Genomic DNA, 17,909 nt, shown 5'->3' on the forward strand with positions numbered 1-17,909 from the left:
GGGGCTGGCGAGATGGTTCAGCACAAACTGCTCTTGCAGAAGGCCCGAGTTCAGTTCCTGGCATCCACATCAGATGGGTCACAACTGCCTGTCACTCCAGCTCCAGGGGATCCAAAGTCCTCTTCTGGACTCTGAGGGCATTGAAGTCACACGTGTCCACCCCACAAGACCAGGTAAAAGTAAGTCCTGACGAAACGAAACGAAAAACCAAGGATACACTGTATTGGTCTGTTTTGTGTTGCTGGAACAGACTGCCTGACGCTGGATAATGTATTTAAAAAGAGAGAGAGATTTGAGAGCGTGGCCCTGTCCACTGCCTGGTGCTGGCAAGGGTCTCTAGGTGAGGGTGCTGGTGGATGGTGTCTAGGGGGCAGAAGTAGGCGTAGAACGCACCACGTGGTGAGACAGCAAGGAGGGGAGAGTGGCTTGAGGTAGCCAGGCTCTCCTTGAGGCAATGTTGGCCCCTCCATGGACAGCACCCTCCTAGCCTCAGTACTCTTCACTAGGCCCTGGCTTTTAGAGGCTCCGCCATGTTCACTCAGAGATTCCTGCACACAAGCCCAGTGCAGAAGATGAAGCCAGCGGCCGCCACATAGAGCTGGCGTGACCAAGAGCAAACATTGTGTAAGGCGCACAGCTGAGGCCTCAGCACGGCTGAGGCCGGGGAGCAGAAACTCTGCTCTCACCACAAAGGTCAGTTAAATACCTTCCTGATGTGTGTCCTCAAGAGCTAGGGGCGCTAGGATGGACTCAGAGGGGATTAATGAAAACATTGCACTCAGGACAGAGGAAATGAGACCCCCCCACACACATACACATATGGTAGGTGGTGTAGGGAGGGTACCCTGATGGCAAAGGGCTGGAGTGGCTGAGGACAGACAGGGCCAGCATGGAGGAAGGAGGCGTGTCACAGCAGGGCTCTGCCGCCATTCCCCGGGTTGCCGCTGGAGAAAGGCTTTGCTCCGTGGGGCTCAGGGGCAGCTGCAGGACATGTCATTTTTGTGTCCTGCGTTATGGACACATCGCTCGGACTTTTCACCTATGGAGTGGGCTACCTTATGCATTGCTTAGCTCTAGGCGATCTTATCACTGGCCTATGGCTGTAGGGGTCTGGACAGAAGCTGAAGCTTCTGGAATATGGTATTAGTTGAGGGCTAAATACAAAGAGGAAGAGAAAGAGCCTGAAGGACTCAGGAGTCAGCCCAGAGTTTCTAGGAGACTCCTTCAGCCCACAGAACCAGCAAGGCTCCACAGTGTGCATTTTGTGTGTGCTCTCTCTCCCACGCCAGCCCTTTCCAGGGTCAAGGGAAAGAGGAAGTCAGAACAGCGCTGTGGATGAACGAGTGTGGTGTGTCCCAGGGTCTCCATGGACCCCCAAGCTGTCCATGCTTCCGCACTGCCCAGCTGCTCTGAGTGGGAATGAAATGTCAAGGGCCTGTATCCATTACAGGACACAGCTCTGAGGGGGCTGATGCCACACTTTAAGCTCAAGCCAACCGAACTGGCAATGAAAGCCTTCCCCTCTGTCCCCCGGTGGTGCACCTCTGCGGCTGACTTTTGTTCTCCTGAAAGCAGAACCTAGTACCAAATTGTCTGGGCGTCTCCTGTGGACAGACACGTGGTAGAGGGCGGGGCGATGCTTTTGATTCAGGCTGTCGCTCAGCAGGAAGTTCTTAAGAGTGCTACAGAGACTCATACTCCAACCAAGGACTATTTGTGGAGATGACCTGGAACCCCTGCACAGGCGTAGCCCATGGCAGTTCAGTGTCCAAGTGGGTTACATAGTAATGGGAAGAGGGACTGCCTCTGACAATCTGATTGGCCTGCTCGTTGATCACTTCCCCCTGAGGGGGGAGCAGCCTTACCAGGCCACAGTAGAGGACAATGCAGCCACTTTTGATGAGAACTGATAGACTAAGATCAGAAAGAAGGAGAGGAGGACCTCCCCTATCAGTGGACTTGGGGAGTGGCATGCATGCAGAAAGGGGAGGGAGGGTGGGATCGGCAGGGGAGGAGGGAGGGGCTTATGGGGGGATACAAAATGAATAAAGTGTAATTAATAAAAAAAAATAAAAGATTTAAAAAAAAAAAAAGAGTGCTACCTGCCTTCTGAAGCAGTACCAGCGTTCTGCCCCTGCTCCAGTCTGCCTCTAGCAGCAAACACAGGTCAGGGTGGGACAGGGAAACCTAAGGGATGGTCCATGAAGACTCTAGTGTGTGCTCTGGAGGGCTTAGAGAAACCGTTGCTTCCAAGGCGTGCAGACTCTTTTGGAGGAGGTGATGGAAGTGGCCAATTAGTTTGTAGATAATCCGCGATCCCAAATCCTGGCACTTTCCTGTCAGGCTCATGACGGTAATCATATATGTTATAAACCGACCATCCTGGGACTTCGGGGAATGAGCGATGGTTGACTTCACTGTCAAGTCGACTGGACTTGATGAGAATGGCCTAATGCACCCAGTGGTGTTTCTAGAGAGGTTTGACTGAGAACCGGACCCCAGCCTGAACATGCCCCCCCCCCCCCCCCCGCTGAACGAACGCAAAGGGAGGAAGCAGGCTGAGGATTGTGCCTAGCTCGCTCTGATTCCTGATAGTGGATAAGATGTGACCATTGCCCCACGCTCCTGCTTGTCAGGTTCCAACTCCCCAAATGGCGGTGTCATTGGCGGTGTCGTGGGTGACATCCTGCACTCAGCTCAGCTGGACTCTGACTGGTAAACAGGAGGATTGCTACTTAGAATCAGCGTTCCTCAGAATCCTTGAAAAGTGGGTTTCTCTCTGCTGGGGCAAAGCCATTACTTTCTCATCTACCCCTACAGTCCCGTTAACTCAAACAAGCCTCCAGCAGATCAAAGGCCCAAGCTAGATCCCAGGCTAGTCCAGATAACTCACCTTCTTCCCTCTGCAACACGAGCCGTTGTAACTGCGCCATTTTTGCTATTCTCACTGCCCTGAGAGGTAGCCATGGTAGTTTTGAATTTCCCAACATAAGCTTTTTTTCACACCTGTGGAGCAGTCTAGTTTGGGGGTTTCACTGTGCCCTCGCTTACACTGCTGCTATGCTGCAACGGACTGTATCCCCTGAAGCAGAAACAAACCACCTTCCCTTAGCTGCTCTTGTCAAGTGTTTGATCACAGTGGAATAAAAGGACCCAAGACAGAGGGGCCATTCTGAAACTGCTCCAAGACAATTGTCAGAGACCTGGGCTCTCCCTGGCAAACAAAAATGTATGGCCACCCACTCAGAGGAGTCAGATCTTTAACACTGCTGGTGAGCTCTCGGCTGCCGTGCCACCTTGGACAAGGGCCTTAGGTTCTTCTACAATGGGACCCATACTGGAGTTTGGTGGCAAAGTCACAGCTGTCCCTGGAAGCAGATGGCATAAGTGGTTATGAATAAACCACTCTCACCATTTTCTTGCTTTGCAATCTTTGTTTTTGTGGCTGACCCAGTGTGAGTGCTCGACCCGGTCTGTTCTTAAGGGTGATGTAGAAAAGCCTATTGGGCCAGGGCTGCCTTTGAAGAAACCGTTGAGAGGAAAGAAGCCTCTTGCACTTTTCCCTTGGTCCTGAGGCAATTCTGAGTACTGGCATCTCATCAGACAAGCCCATCACCTATCCCAGAATACCAGCTCTGGCCTCCTGGTGAGATGAATTGATTTTGGAAGTGACCAACTGGGATGGTTTCCACCTCCTGATAACTGAAGTCCTGAGCTTGACAGCATCGTGGCCATTTTGCTGGTGGTGGGAACCAGCTGCCTCTGCTCAGACAGACTTTGTGTCCATCAAATGTGGGCAGGTAGCAATCTCTGCCTCGAAGTTCAGGGTTCCCTTTGTTGAGTGGCTGGAGAAGCCTAGCAGGAGCATGTGGCTGGAGTGGTGTCCTGTTTCTTGAACATAAACTAGACTTGACAGCAGCAAAATGGACACTGTTTGGCCATGTTGACTGTTCTCCATCCCATAATTAGCTCAGCCCAGGGATAAATCTTGGTATCTGGAGCATGCAGGCAGGCAGGAGCAAGGGTCACGTGGAGAAGGGTGGGCAGGAGCAGCAGACCATCTGTGTGACGCCAGGTACATAGGGCTCAAACCTTTCCTCTCCCACTTAGGGTGGTTTGAATGAGAGATGTCCCCATAGACTCGGGTGTTTGAACGCTTGGTCTCCAGTTGGTAGCATTGTTTGGGAGAGGTTGTGCAACCTTGCTGGAGGGATCAGTAACTGGGGAGGGCTTTGAGAATTCGCTCACAGCCTCACACCATCCGCTTTCTTCTCTACTTGTTTGAGGTTGAAGATGTGATCACAGCTTCTTGTTCCTGCTTCGGTGCCTGCTGCCTGCTTTGTGCCTGCTGCCTGCTTTGTGCCTGCTGCCTGCTTTGTGCCTGCTGCCTGCTTCAGTGCTTGCTGCCTGCTGCCTGTTACCTGCTGCCTGCTTCGGTGCCTGCTGCCTGCTTTGGTGCCTGCTGCCTGCTTTGGTGCCTGCTGCCTGCTTTGGTGCCCGTTACCTGCTGCCTGCTGTCATGCCTCCCGACCATAACTGATTTTTATCTCTCTGAAGACACAAGCCAAAACAAACTTTTCTTCCTGTGGCTAGTTAGGTTTTTGTCAACTTGACACAACTTATTTGGGAAGAGGAGCCTCACGATTGAGAAAAATACTTCCATCAAATTGCCTGTAGGCAAGTCTGTAGAGCATTTTCTTGATTAAGGATTGTTGTGGGCTGGCAAAGCCCACAGTTTGGTAGCCCCACCCCTGGGACAGTGGCCCTGAGTTGTATAAAAGCAGGCTGAGCAAGCCAGTGAGCAACACTCTTCCGTGGCCTCTGTATAAGTTCCTGCCTTCGGGTTCCTGCCGTGACCTCTTTTGATGATGGACTGTGATGTTCAAGCATAAGCTAATTTTTATTTTCTCCCCAAGTTGCTTTTGGTCACAGTGTTTTATCACAGCAACCGAAAAGCAAGTAATACGTCATATGGAGTATGGAAAGCTGGCTGACAACTGGGCCTCACTGAGTCCCTGTTTCCTTATCTGTGACAAAGAACTACACTAGAAACCGTGATGTGTGTGTGAGGGGTAGGGGGCGCTAAAGCCCTCAGCACAGGGTCTGGCTCACAACAAGCACTTACACCAGTCTCTTCTGTCACCTCTTTTAGGCAGCCTCAGACACCAGAGGCTCCTTAGCCCCACCACAAGGCTCTTCGGTACCCTTAGAATGACCTCTTGTGGAGGAAGCAGGGAGATGTACTTGGGAAGTGAGAAAATCATTCGGGATTGTCGCCATTTTCTTGGGCCTCTTCTGAGTCCCCAGCATTCTCAGCTTTCTGACCTTGGGACTTCTGCCTTTGCTAACCTGTCTTGTCAGATGTCAAGGCCACACCCTCACACAGCCTCATTGGAGGGAGGTGGGAGCATGGCTTTTTTTGTTACTTGATAACAACTTGCTGGTTTTGGTGGGCAGTTTCAAGGACCGAGAGAGGTCTGGGTTGGGGTCTCCTTTGAACCCGGGACCAGGCATTGCTTTGGAGGTGCCCTTAGAGCAGGGGTTCTCATCCTTCCTGATGCTTTGACCCTTTAATACAGTTCCCCATGTTGTGCTGACCCCCAACCAACCATAAAATTATTTCTGTTGCTACTCCATAACTGGTCATTTTGCTACGGTTATGAATTGTAATGTAAATATCTGTGTTTTCCAATGGTCTTAGGCGGCCCCTGGGAAAGAGGTCGTGACTCACAGGTTGAGAACCACTGTCCCTCAAGCCTGCTGTGAGCCCCTATCGCGCAGTGTTAGACCAACATGCATTCCAGGTAGAGTGTCTGACCAGAGAGAGCAGGGCATCAGCAGCGTCCAGCTCAGTGTGTGGGAACACAGCGATGGCCTGATGAGGAAAGCAGTGGCCTTAGCCATGAATGAGTGAATTCTGCCTCCAAGGAAAAAGAAGCAATCTGGCTAAGCCTCAGCTCCTCAGTGTGGTGATTATGAAAATAGCTCTTACATTCTAAGCCAGCATCACCAGTCCACCTGGAGATCACCAAAGGCTGCTGTTCTGCCTTTAAGGGAACAGTGTAAGCAACCAGCCTTGGCTCTCCCGTGTAACTGACGTTTACAATCTAAGCTAATGCATAGCTGTGATCTTAAGTTAGGCGCTCTTCCCGACCCTGACAGAAACAAGGCATGGGTACAATCTTCTGAAAGCAGCAAATCCAGAAGTTGAAAGCAACCTCCTAAAATTCACCATAAATGTTGACAGCAACCACTTATGGATACTGGTTGATAAACAATGATGTTTGTAGTACTTTTTGTCATCTGGATCAGTTGGGGATCAGTTAAAGGCAGCTACTTAATCCCTTGTAAAAATATTTCTGAAAAGTGTCCCATTTCTTCCCCATGTGATGCTTTCTGTGCTGTTCTGTAAAAGAGAGAGGGAAGACCTGTGTCAGAGAGACGGACTCACACACAGAAGACATAGGGAGCAGGAGGCAGAGAATGCAGATCTGGACTCGGTCTTGGCTAAGTGACTCTGAGAGGAAGTATTTTTATTTCTTTCCTTAACACGACGCTGGTGCATTACTGGTGACTCAGAGTTGACCATTAGTTCATTTAATCCACACATTTTGGTGCCCTGTGTGGGGGACATGTGAGGGATGTGTGGGGACGTTTGAATGGGTCACTGAAGCACTTTGGGATACAGATCTTGAAGGTAGGACAGCCTGAACTATTGGGAGATGTGGATTTTTGCAGGTTTCAATCACCAAAAGCTACAGGCACCTGGGAATCTCCCCAAAGCTCCCACCAAGTCTGCCTGAGAGGTCTGGGGCAGAGACGAATTTGGATGCCTCAGCTTGGCCAGGAAGTTCATCTCAGGAGCAGGGGTCCTGTGCTCTGAAAGCTCCCCTCCAGCGCCAAACCTTTTCCTTGTTTCTCTTTCTTTCAAATTGTGTTTTCCCTGTTTCTCTTTCTTCCTCAAGTTGTGTTTGAATCTACTTCAACTTCAGTCACAAGGAAACTTTCAAACTACTCTCACTATGGGGATTCCTAGTCTCCTGTAGCTCCTGCTGGAACACAGCAGTCCCAAACTTACAATCTCAGAGTTCCGCAGGCAGCAGCTGCTCAGTGCTTAGGGCTAGGACGGCTTCTCAAGGGCCCTGAAGCCAGAATGCTAACAGCTGACCAGTCCTGTTTGAGGACAGCTGTCTCTTTCACTGTGGTTTTACCTTCAGTGCTTTAGTCGGCCATGGGTCAAAAATATTAGGTAGAGAATTCTGGAAATAAATGCTGTCTTAGGTTGTCAGCCATTTTAATAGCATGATGGAATTTTGCAGCTTCCTGCTCTGTCCTTCAGGAACATGAATTGTCCTTTCGTCCAGTGTTTCCACGCAATATGGCTGCCCTTCCATTCATTCACCCATAGTTGTTTTGGTTATCAGACCAGCCATTGTACTGTTGTGGTGCTTGTGTGCTAACTCTTATTTTGGGTAGTAATGAGCCCTTAGGGTAAAGCAGTGATGACTGCTACATGCCGAGGAAAAGCTGAACGCACTTCCTCGAGGTGATGTCATAGTTTCATTCTCTGAGGCCATCGCAAATGCCACGGCCCAGAGCAACTCAGGGAGCAAAGCAATACTTTTAACTTATTAGTGATAGGCCATCACGGAGGGAAGTGAAGGCGGGATCCTGGAGGCAGGAAGCTGAAGCAGGAACCGTGGAGGTACAGCTCACTGGGTCACTGCCCAGGGCTTGCTCAGCTGTCTGTCTCAGACAGCTTAGACCCCCCTGCCTAGGGATGGCACCTCCTACAGTGGGCTGGACCCCACTACATCAATTAAGAAAATGCCTCACTGACCCGGCTACCAAGCAGTCTGATACAGACAATACTCCCAGGAGGCTCCAAGTTTGTGTCGAGTTGACAGTCGAAGCCATAGGGAGAATTGACAGGTGAGCTTTAGGTTGGCTCGAACCCAGGGCCTTCCAGGGGGCAGCAGCAGCTCTAGGACTGGGCTCCACCCCACAGTCTAGTTTTAGAGTCCATGAAAAACGATGCTACGCTGAGGTTGTTAATCTGTAGAGGGGTGATTATGGGCTTTTATTGTGCCCAGTTTAGAAGTTAAACGTTCCTTCAGGTTTCTGTATAGGAACAACTTAGCAGACATGGGGCTGAGTAGTGTCCTCGGCTCCAGGTCTCCATGTGGCCTAGGGTCCCCCTGGATAAAGAGTGAACCTTGCACCTTGCACCTTTATAGATTTGGGGAGGTTTCAAATGAAGGCCTCAGAGTCAGCCCCTGGTCTCTGAGAACATATCTCATTCAAAGTCCTGTAGTAATTCTCGGCCAGTGGAGCATCCAGATGGACACTGATGATGACGTTGGCGACAGGAGGCTTCTTGAGCAACACATGACTTGCCCTGCGCCTGTCTGGGGAGGACCCATGCTGGGTTTAATGTTCGGCTGTTGCCATCTTGAAATTTGACATTTTTCTTTTCTTGTCATTCAAACACTTTTTAAACTGACAGAAACGAATTTGTACATATTCATGTAGTACAGTGTGAAATTTCCATACACGGGCACTATGCATAATAATCAGACCAGGTAATTAGCATACCTACTGCCTCCAACATTAACCATTTGCTTGTGCTGAAAACATTCAAAATACCTATTTAAAATTCACAGTGAATTAATCAGTTTTTACCTAAAGGTTTGTTTGAACTGAGCAAACTGCAGTCAGTTCTAATTAGAGTCTAGGGGCCAGGACAAGCCCTCTGGTGAGCAGGGGTGAGAGGGTGTGTGTTATGTAAAGTGTGTGGAAGGGCAAAATGAGTCTGGAACTCAGAACATCGTGAGTCTCCAGAACCCCACGCTGTCTGCTACAATGCTGTCCACAGCAGGGATCCTTTCATAGGATCAAGGAGGCTTTGGGGCATTGCCTCACTGTCCCTGTCTTGGGATGCACCTTTCATTGGGGCCCCCCTTCTCTGTAATGTCTATTTGTCCTGGCTTTAGGTTAGGGTTACTCTGCCATCTTCATCCATTATGAGTGAAAGGGATTGGTGGGTGGAGGATTCATGGTTCCCACCACCAGGCAGGAAGGTGTCCCATCCAACCACTGGAGAGTGTGAAAGTAAGGGCCCTGGGCCCCAGGGGCAACCATCTTAATCTCAATAGTACTCAGTTTGCTCGGAAACCCATGAGAGGTAGCTTGGAGCTTCGGAGAGGAAGCATGGCTAGCAGAGGGCACATGCTGTGTGTCTTTGTAAAGGAGAGCAGAGTCAGTGTCAGGCAGCCATCTGCAGAAGTAAAGGGGTATAGCTCCGGGTTCCTAGTCCAGGGACATGTCCCCTTGTACGGTGACAGAGTAGAGGACGGACGGGGCTGGCTGACCTGAGCGACGCTCAGTAAGACGCAGGGTCACCATCCCCAGAGACCTCCTCAGTGCTTTGCGGCCATCACGCAGTCCCCAGAAACTTCTGTGTGCACTGCCGTCACAGGCAGCTCCCAGGAGCAAAATCAGGACCAGAGCATCCCCTTCTCGGCCGCCACACAATCTGGTACCCGAGCCCCTGTCTCTCAGTGGGGCTCCTGCTCCTCCACTGGGGGTCTCTGAGCCGTGGGCCCCAGGACATCTTGGACTACCTCATCCTTGACACCCCAGTCCCACAAGCCCTCACTTGCCTGCTTCCATCAACCTGCTGAGAGCGGAGTGAGGAGCCTTAGCCTCCGGGCCTGGCTTCCTGGCTCCCGAGAGAGCAACAGCCCCACACATTCCATAGAGACAGGGATTTGTGAAACACCAATTTTTTCTCTCCCGTTTAGTTGGCAAACATTTTACTGTCATATGGCTTAATTAGACAGAGGGTGGGGAAAAAGCCCAGGAGTCTAGAATTTTGGTAACTTCAAATATATTTTATTACTTTCTTTTTCATCTTAGAAAGAACATGAAACCTGCATGCAGCACTCGTGGTTCTCAGCATTTACATAGCAGATAACACAGCCACACAGCTGCCTCTACTGAAGGGTGGCAGGATGCGGTAAAGGCTATATGTACACAGGAGAGGGCACAGGATCATCCTAACTCCCAAAGAGGACTGTGCTGTTTGCATGTGCACAGAGGGATGTGTGCTTTTTACAGGGGGAAGGGAAAAACACAAAGCCCGCCCTCGCCAAGAGGCTGTGGCATTCTGGCTGTGTGTTGAGCATATATTCCTGAACCTTTCTGTTTCCTCCTCAGTGCGTTTTCTCACACTGCTGGGAGCTGTCTATGCTTCAGTAGTCTGCCAGAGCAGCAAACCCTTCAGCAGTCCTCAGGTTGGAAGATCCTTTAAGGTCCTTTAAGGATCCCTTGCCTGGCTATGACAGAGCCCCCGGGATGAGCTGGGGTCGGGGTGGGGATGAAGCTTGTTCTGGTAACTCCACTGAGCTCCCCTAGGCACAGATGTAGAAGGACCTGCTCCCAATTGCCCTGCAAAAGGGGCCACTGCGGAGTCACAGCAAAACTCTGACCAGTCGTAAGCCCAGGAGAGCCCATGGCAGCTGTGCCGAGGTGCCAGGCCCTCTGAGCGGAAGTTTGCAAGCCTGGACTGGAGCAACGGTGCAATGAAATGCCTCAGCCATGCTCATTGTTCCTTCCAGACGCTTATAAAGCTCAGATGTGTACTGACATATGGACAAATACAAAACCCCTTATTTTAAAAAGGAAAGGCTTGAGGTCCCCCCGCCCCTTCGGCAAAAAGCCACTTGTAATGAAGTCTGGGGTGCAGGAGGGCTGGGTCTCACATCTGGAAACCTTTCACACACAGCTATAAAATGTAAAAACTGACCCTGGTAAGAAGAGCTTCATAGCAATATATAATTTGTCTTATACTTGTGAGAAAGAAAGGGCTTTTATTTTAATCTGCAAAGTCCTCTGCTGAAGTCTCTCACTGGCCTGGAGTTTTTCTTCCCAAGACTGTTCGCCCTATTCTTCGTAGACCCTGGGAAGAGAGGACACACAGGCATAAGCCGCTTCATCCATGGACCCTCTCTCAGACCTGGGGCCAGGAGAGGAGAGATGGCTCTGAGGACGTGACCGAAACCAACACAATAGCTCACACACGGATGGTGAGATCGCTCACACCTGCAGACCTAGGGCTGGGCTGTAGGTCACTCTCAGCTCCTGCTTTCTTGCTCCCGGTTTCTGAGTGAGAACCCATAATCACACTTTGAAGTAAATGGCCTGGGGGCCACAGAGATGGTGCTTAAGATCTGTCACGGCTCTGCCAGCGTACCCAAGTTCAGTTCCCAGCACTTACATCGGGGTGCTCACAAACTTCTATACCTCCAGCTCCAGCGGACCCAAAGCCCTTTCTGGCTACCTCAGGCATCTGTACTCACATGGCATACAGGCCCACAGACACAGACACATAAATAAAATAACTGCAATGAAATGCTCAATGCAGCTCCCTCTCACGACAGCCAGGGATTCTGGCCTCTAAGGTGCTCTGAGCTTTCTTGCTGGTGCCAGGGCCCAGGGGCCTGAACCTGCCATGGAGGAACCCCTTCCTCCACTCTGACTTATCAAACATGTATTTTTGTTCTCTCTCTGACTCTGAACAGTCCTTTTAACCCCACCCCATCTCCATTCAATAAGTTGTTTTTAATCCCTTATAAGGGAAAGGATAGAGAGAGAGAGGGCAGGCATGGCAGTTCCAGGAGGCCTCAGTGTTCTAAGAAAGAGGTGCATTCATTAGTGTGTGACTTAGGCCAGTAACCCCTGTAATCCCAATGCTTGGAGGTGGATGGATTAGGATTCAGGGTTCAAGGCTATCCTTTGCTTTGAGGTTAAGTTGACACTAGCCAGGCCTATGTGAGACCTTGTTTTAATAAGTACACAAACAAGCAACTAGCCCCCTGAGCTCTTGATGAGGCAAACTGGCAGAGGCCTCAGAAAGGGGTTCTCTCCGTCTCTATGAGAGCAATTTGCAAAAGTAGAAAAAAGTGGGGCTGGGGAAGGGTGTCGGCAGGATCACCACACAGGCGCCTCCTTTTCAAGGCCATGGCCCAAGGGGAAACAAGGTGAGCAGACATTTTTAATGTCTCCGGTAGCCTGAGCAAGACTTCTCAACCCTCCCTAAGCAGGCCCTGGGGTCATTCTGCTCTCGATGACACAAATGGAGAAGCTGGCAGGGGTGGGCGGGGTGGGTCAGGCCCTGCCTTTACCATGTGAGCTGCAGGCCTTGCCCAGCGAGAGTGCCTCATCCCCATTAGACATACAGGAACTAGCTGCTCACCTCACCACTTTCTATTTCAGGCAACTGCAGATGAGGCAGTTTTGGAGGGAGAAAGAAAGGATTCAGGCACAGAAGCTGACCAGGGGTGTCAGCTCTGAGAGGACTGCTCTCAAGGCCAGGCTGGGGGAAGGACCAGGTGACAGGCTGGGAAACCAGCAGCACCGGGGACCCACACCCCACACTGGGTCCTGGCTCCTGCCCTGACTTCTCCCAGTGCTGTGAAGGCAGGGCCCCCCGTCTCCACCTGGTCTTGGTTCCCACCTCTTAGGGCAAGGTGCTGGGATCCTTGGAGGTCACCTATGTGGGTGTCCTTCCCCAGCTTTGCTCTGCAGGTAAAACAGAACAGGCCTTGGGTGTTTGAGGAGTGCCCGATTCCAGTACAAAGAAGCCGGGAAGTGGTCTGTCCTTCCAAGGCCAGACCTAAGGCCCCAGCATTAGACCTAGGGAGGCCCCATCTGATGATGCAGATGCAGTCCATCAGCAGAGTTGTCTGGTCCAAGGCACTGACCTTCCCAACCACTGTCCCTTTGGGTAAAGAGGCTCTGACTAAAAGAAATGAACCGAAGTGCCCTTCAGAACTTGCCTGAGAGGATCTAGCCAAAGGTCAGGGGAGAACAGGGCAGAGGGCACCTTGCTGGCAGGGGTCATCCTTATCATCAGTGTGCTCCTAATAAACTGTCACTTAAGGGATCCTATCCGCCCCCATAAACTTCACCGGGGACAGCTACGCTGGGTGCTCACCCAGCCACTTTCAGCTCATGTGGACTTAAATAAAAAGAGCAGTTAAGACTGTAATCTGAAAGTTAGGGGCCAGCAGGATGGCTCAACAGTTAGGAGCATTGCTGCTCTTACAGAGGACCTGGGTTCGGTTCCTGGCAGCCACACAGCAGCTCAAAACCATCTGTCAGTTGAGGTTCTGGGGGTCTGCTGGGCCTTCTGTAGTCTGTAGGCACGTACGTGCAGGCTTAATACCCACCATGCATAAGGTAAAAATAAACCTTTAAAGATATTCACAAGAACGCCTGTGACATAAAAGCTAGCGTGAGGCAGGTTTTTCATCCACAGAAGAATACACATGCAGCATTCACAGCTGACCGGAGAGCCGCAGCCTCCTTTGTTAAGTGGTGAGTTCTCCGTGGGTGGGGGTACAGAGACAGTGTCAGGGTGTCTACTTTCATGGATATTATGTGGGTGTCAGACGTTACATGAGGCCAGTGGATGACATGGTGTGAGGGTCCCTTCCTGCGCTGAAAACCATAGCCAATTGCCAAGCCCTTCTGGGTGGACAGGGGCGGAGGGGTAGGAGGTGGGGGTGGGGCGGGAGGGTAGGGTGGGGCAGCGAGAAGAGACGTACCTGCGTTTCTCGTTCCAGGCGTTGTACCATTTGATGAAGCGTTTGGTGCTCTGCAGCTTGGGGTGTAGGCAGTGTTCCTGGCCGCGGTACCTGGACATGCTCTTGGTGGTGATACTGAAACAGAGCAGCACGAGGCACAGGGTTGAGAGGTCTCAGCCACAGTCTACAGGGTCAGAGCACAGAGAGGCTCGCCCGGCCTCTTCCGGCACTCAAGCCTGAGCCCGGGCCAGGGCCAGCCGTTTGCAGTGTTTTGTGTCTCGGCCTCCATGGCGGGGTTAGACGGAATGGGTGAGTGCTTTTACTTCTCCTTTGGGAGTCTCTACCCCCTATGGCAGCCAGCAGTCCTCTGTCCCCAGGACAACCTCTCTCGGGGAGCAATGGTCAGGAGGCTCTTCCAGTGGTCTGGAGGTAGACAGGGCCACTGCTAGAAAGTGCTCACGCTGAGTCCCATCCTTGGATTTGAGGAGCTGCACAGAGGGGCTGAAACATGCCTTGCAGTTACCACAGTCTCTGACCTTAACCCCAGGACCCGAACCCTCTCCAGCTTGTCCCTGGGCTGACGAGGATTTGCTAATACTGAAGCAAGGGCCTTGTTGGCTTGGTAGCCCATTTAGATGCTTGAGTGTGTGAGATTGCAGTTATCTCATTTCGGGACAGAAACATAAGACGTTTCTTCTCTTGGGCCTCTCTCAGCCAGAGCTCCAGCACTCCATGGAGGCTTAGCTGTGCAGGGGAGACGCAGAACCTGGAACTGAGGGTGGTGAGCTGAGTGTGAATCCTTGTGACCTGTCTCACTCTGTCTGCTCTCTGGAAAACAGGTACAATAAAAAGACCTATGCTACCGGGTTTGGGGAGGAGGAAAGGAGCTCGGGTCCTGGCTTCTTGTAGGTGTCTAGGGACTACACTATTACCAGTAAGTAGCCAGCAGCAAGACAAATTTCATGTGTGAGCTCAGTCCTGGATGGTCCAGGGTGACCTGGGAGATGGTGGGAGTTACAGGAAGCTTCTGAGAGAGTCCATTTGGACCATGCAAAGTGGAGATACGACTTCCTGAGGGTTCACAGGAGGGTAGTTGGAGATGAGGACAGGAAGAGTGAGAGTTCCCCCACCTGGTCCCAAGGTTTATAGGGCAAATTCTAGAAGGGGCAGGGCTGCTGTGAATGCAATCTTCCAATCTGTAGGAATGGCAGACAGTGTCTTGTAGCAGAACGGGGACAGGATGCTGCAGCAGGAGTCTGCTCCTCCTTGTCCAAGACCAGGGATGGACACCTGATAAGGCCAGGGAATTGGATCACGCCTGACTGGAGACAGGAGGCTCCTTGCAGGCTCCAAGCACAGGGCCCTCACTCTACACCTCTATCATCTTGCAGGAACTAGCAGCCATATTTCCTCCACACCCACAATGGTGCCCTGGGTGGCAAACTCCAGTGAAAACTCCCTTTCTCCATAGGCCAGAGTACAACTGAGCACCCCACTTCAGGTCAGGAAGAGCACAAAGGGTTTAGACCCCCATCCCCCACAGACAGCCCTCAGAATACTGGGGTTATGCAAATCACAGCAGGGTGCAGAAGCTGAGAGCCAAGACCTAATAACTATCAGAAATTCTGGATCTCTTTCCCTAGCAGTTCTGGTTGCCAATGGTTTGGATGTTAACTCTATGGACATATGACATAAATTGCCCTTCAAAAACCTGGACTTGAGCTGGCAAGATGGCTCAGTAAATAAACATCCTCGCCACCAAGACTGTGTTTGAGTCCTACACACCTGGTAGAAGGAGTGAGCCACCTCCTGCAAGTTATCCTATGATCTCCACACATGTGCCTTGGCATGCCTACTCCCTCCCCAATGATAAATATGTACTTTAAAGAGGAATCCGGGCTTTCCCATTTCCTGGCTGCAAGGACACACTGACACTTGAAGGACGCACTGACTCCCGCTGACCCTCCAGCAGGGATCTCTGGATGACTCCAGGGGAGCTGCAAAACTGGCCTTCAGCCTTGGTGGCTGAAAACCTGTTTTGGCAAAAAGTGTAGGTCCCTTGACTGATAGAAGGCAAGAGGAGCCTCTGGCCTGTCAAGGGATGAAAGGCTGGTCTCCTGCGGCCCCTGCAAGTTTTCCCTAGGCTACACGAAGTCTTCCTAAGCACTTGCTTGACCATATACTTTCCTCTCTACCCAGAGAAGTTCAGAGAATTTCTCTCTCTACCCAGTCAAAAAAGAACAAGCCTGTCTGGGGAAGTCTGTCCTTTTGAGTTGCTGTTACATCCCATAGTATTTTTGTCCCCTGCAAAGTCTCAAAGACAACTTGCAATCTTCTCTGACATTTTTTTAAGCCCCCCCACCCCAAACTAGAAATTCTGAGGTTCTTGTGACTGCCTGCCTTGGCGCTTTTAACCCGGAGCCAACCCACACTGAAAAGAATAGTTTTCCCTTATCTGTCTTGCAAGACAAGGACGGATAAGGATGTTAATTGGGAGCTCATGACTTGGGTCAGCTCAGGCCCTGTGGCTTTCTGAATTCCCCGAACTTCAGAACCTCAGCGGGTGGAGGTTGTGAGAGCCGGTGGGGGTGTGCCCTTCCTTCACAGACACCGCGTGAAGGCCTTTGGGCCAGCAAGGGCAGCCGGTGGAAGGCACTCGCCCAGACTGAGAATAAAGTGTGTCCTGTTTCTGGGGGAGGGGAAGAGGGGCCAATGGTCCATGGCAAATATTTGGGAGCTGTTTTGCCAAGGGCTGTCTTCCTGGCCAAGAGTGTATTGATGGGGAAACGGCCGTGCTGGCTTCAAGTGGTTAATTGGGAAGGCTGAGGCGCAAGGAAACTCAGTGTTCTCTCTCTGCCCCAGTTTTTAAGACTTCGCCCGGCATCCCCACCAGGCAGGCTGAAGTGGTGCATGGCACATTAACCCCAGCAGAGCGCTTTCCCCAACAGTGTTCAGATTCGCGGACCCACAAGGCGGAAGGGACAGGAGCGTTCTCACAATGAAAGCCCAGAGAGCCCCCAAAGTGTCCACCCCTGTGACTGAAAAGGGGACGCTGAAAGGAAAGTTACTTCTCTCTTCAGTAAGAGGAAGGCAGCGCAGCCCGCCCGACAGGCTGGGCGTGTGTCCGGGGTGGACCTGGTGCGGATGTTAAAGTGGGCGCACCACTAGCCCACAGTAAGCCCTAACAAGGACAGGCTCAGAGGGACCGGCCAGAGGACCCCCCCCCCCACCCCCTTCCATACTGTCTGGCAATGTCCCGAAGACTTGCCAGCCCATTATAAATTGCTTCCCAGGGCCTTGGCAAAAGCCGAGGGAAAGGCGTTATCACCCGATCCAGCCCCAGGTAGCGCGCCCCGCCACGGGACATGCTCGCTCGGAACTCACATAACCATCTTCTCTTCGCAGTGTGGGTACTTTGGCTTCATCTCCAGCTTCTTCACGTCGCTGTAGCGGATCTTGGGCCCCTTCCTGGAACACTTACACTTGGACCCTGCGGGAGAGCGCGGCCGGCCGGGCTGCTGAGTCGCCAGGGCAGCCTCCTCTCGCGACCGCCCAAGGTGCCCGCCCGGGACCTCCACGCCCCGGGGTTCCAGGATGCCTAGGGGGTACTTGGGCTTTTTAGGACGGGACAGGACAGAGACAGGCCTCTCTCGCGGCACACTCACCGTCCACTCGCGAGGCGCACAGCGCCAGGAGCAGCAGGAGCAGGGCAGCCGCCAGGAGCCTCATGCTGGCCGGAGGGGCGCGGTGGGGAGCAGGGACAAGAGGAGGGCGCGGGCCTGTGCGCGCAGCGGCCGGGGGATGCGGCGGCTCGGCTCGGCTTCTCGGTGTGGAGCACGCCTCTCCGCTCGGCTCCCTCCTGCTGCGCCCGTCGATGGGTGCTCCCGCCGTCTGCCGCCGTGCTGCGCTGCGCTGCGCTTCGGCGCTGGGTGCCGCGGTCTCCCCAGTGCCTCCCTCCGCCCACCCCGGCCTCTTTTAAATTCGCTCCTGCCCTCTCCGAGAGCGAGCTCATTAATATGCAGAACCAGTCGGTGACTCACTGAGATTTCTCAATGTGGTGGGGGGAGGAGATCTCCCAGCCCGCCCCGCCGCCCGCCCTCCCGCCCCGGACCCATCGCGACCGCAGCGGCGCACACTCGGAGCCAAGCGCGCGCACACGCACACACTCGCATCCGCCATCCTCTCGCCCCGCAGCGTGCCCGCCTTCACGCTCTCGCACCCCCAGACCTCGGTGTCGCTGCCCTGCCGGGGAGAGACCAGGCCTGAGCACAGCCTGCTGCGGGGTGCTGCTTTTCTGTTTCCCGTGGACACTTCTCAGGC

At 52.5% G+C, this 17,909-nt stretch overlaps 1 protein-coding gene across 1 annotated transcript; it reads right to left on the reverse strand.

Moving 5' to 3' along the window:
• Positions 1-9,872: 9,872 nt before the first annotated feature.
• On the reverse strand, positions 9,873-17,553 carry Cxcl14 (C-X-C motif chemokine ligand 14). Its single transcript, XM_055629321.1, has 4 exons — positions 17,255-17,553; positions 16,974-17,079; positions 13,611-13,724; positions 9,873-10,960 (listed from the first exon to the last, which is right to left on the reverse strand). The coding sequence occupies exons 1-4, from the start codon at positions 17,316-17,318 to the stop codon at positions 10,945-10,947; spliced, it is 300 nt and encodes a 99-aa protein (XP_055485296.1). The 5' UTR covers positions 17,319-17,553; the 3' UTR covers positions 9,873-10,944.
• Positions 17,554-17,909: the final 356 nt, after the last annotated feature.

This window comes from Psammomys obesus, unplaced genomic scaffold (assembly GCF_907164565.1).
Source record: "Psammomys obesus unplaced genomic scaffold, mPsaObe1.curated_primary_1811, whole genome shotgun sequence".
NCBI lineage: Eukaryota > Metazoa > Chordata > Mammalia > Rodentia > Muridae > Psammomys > Psammomys obesus.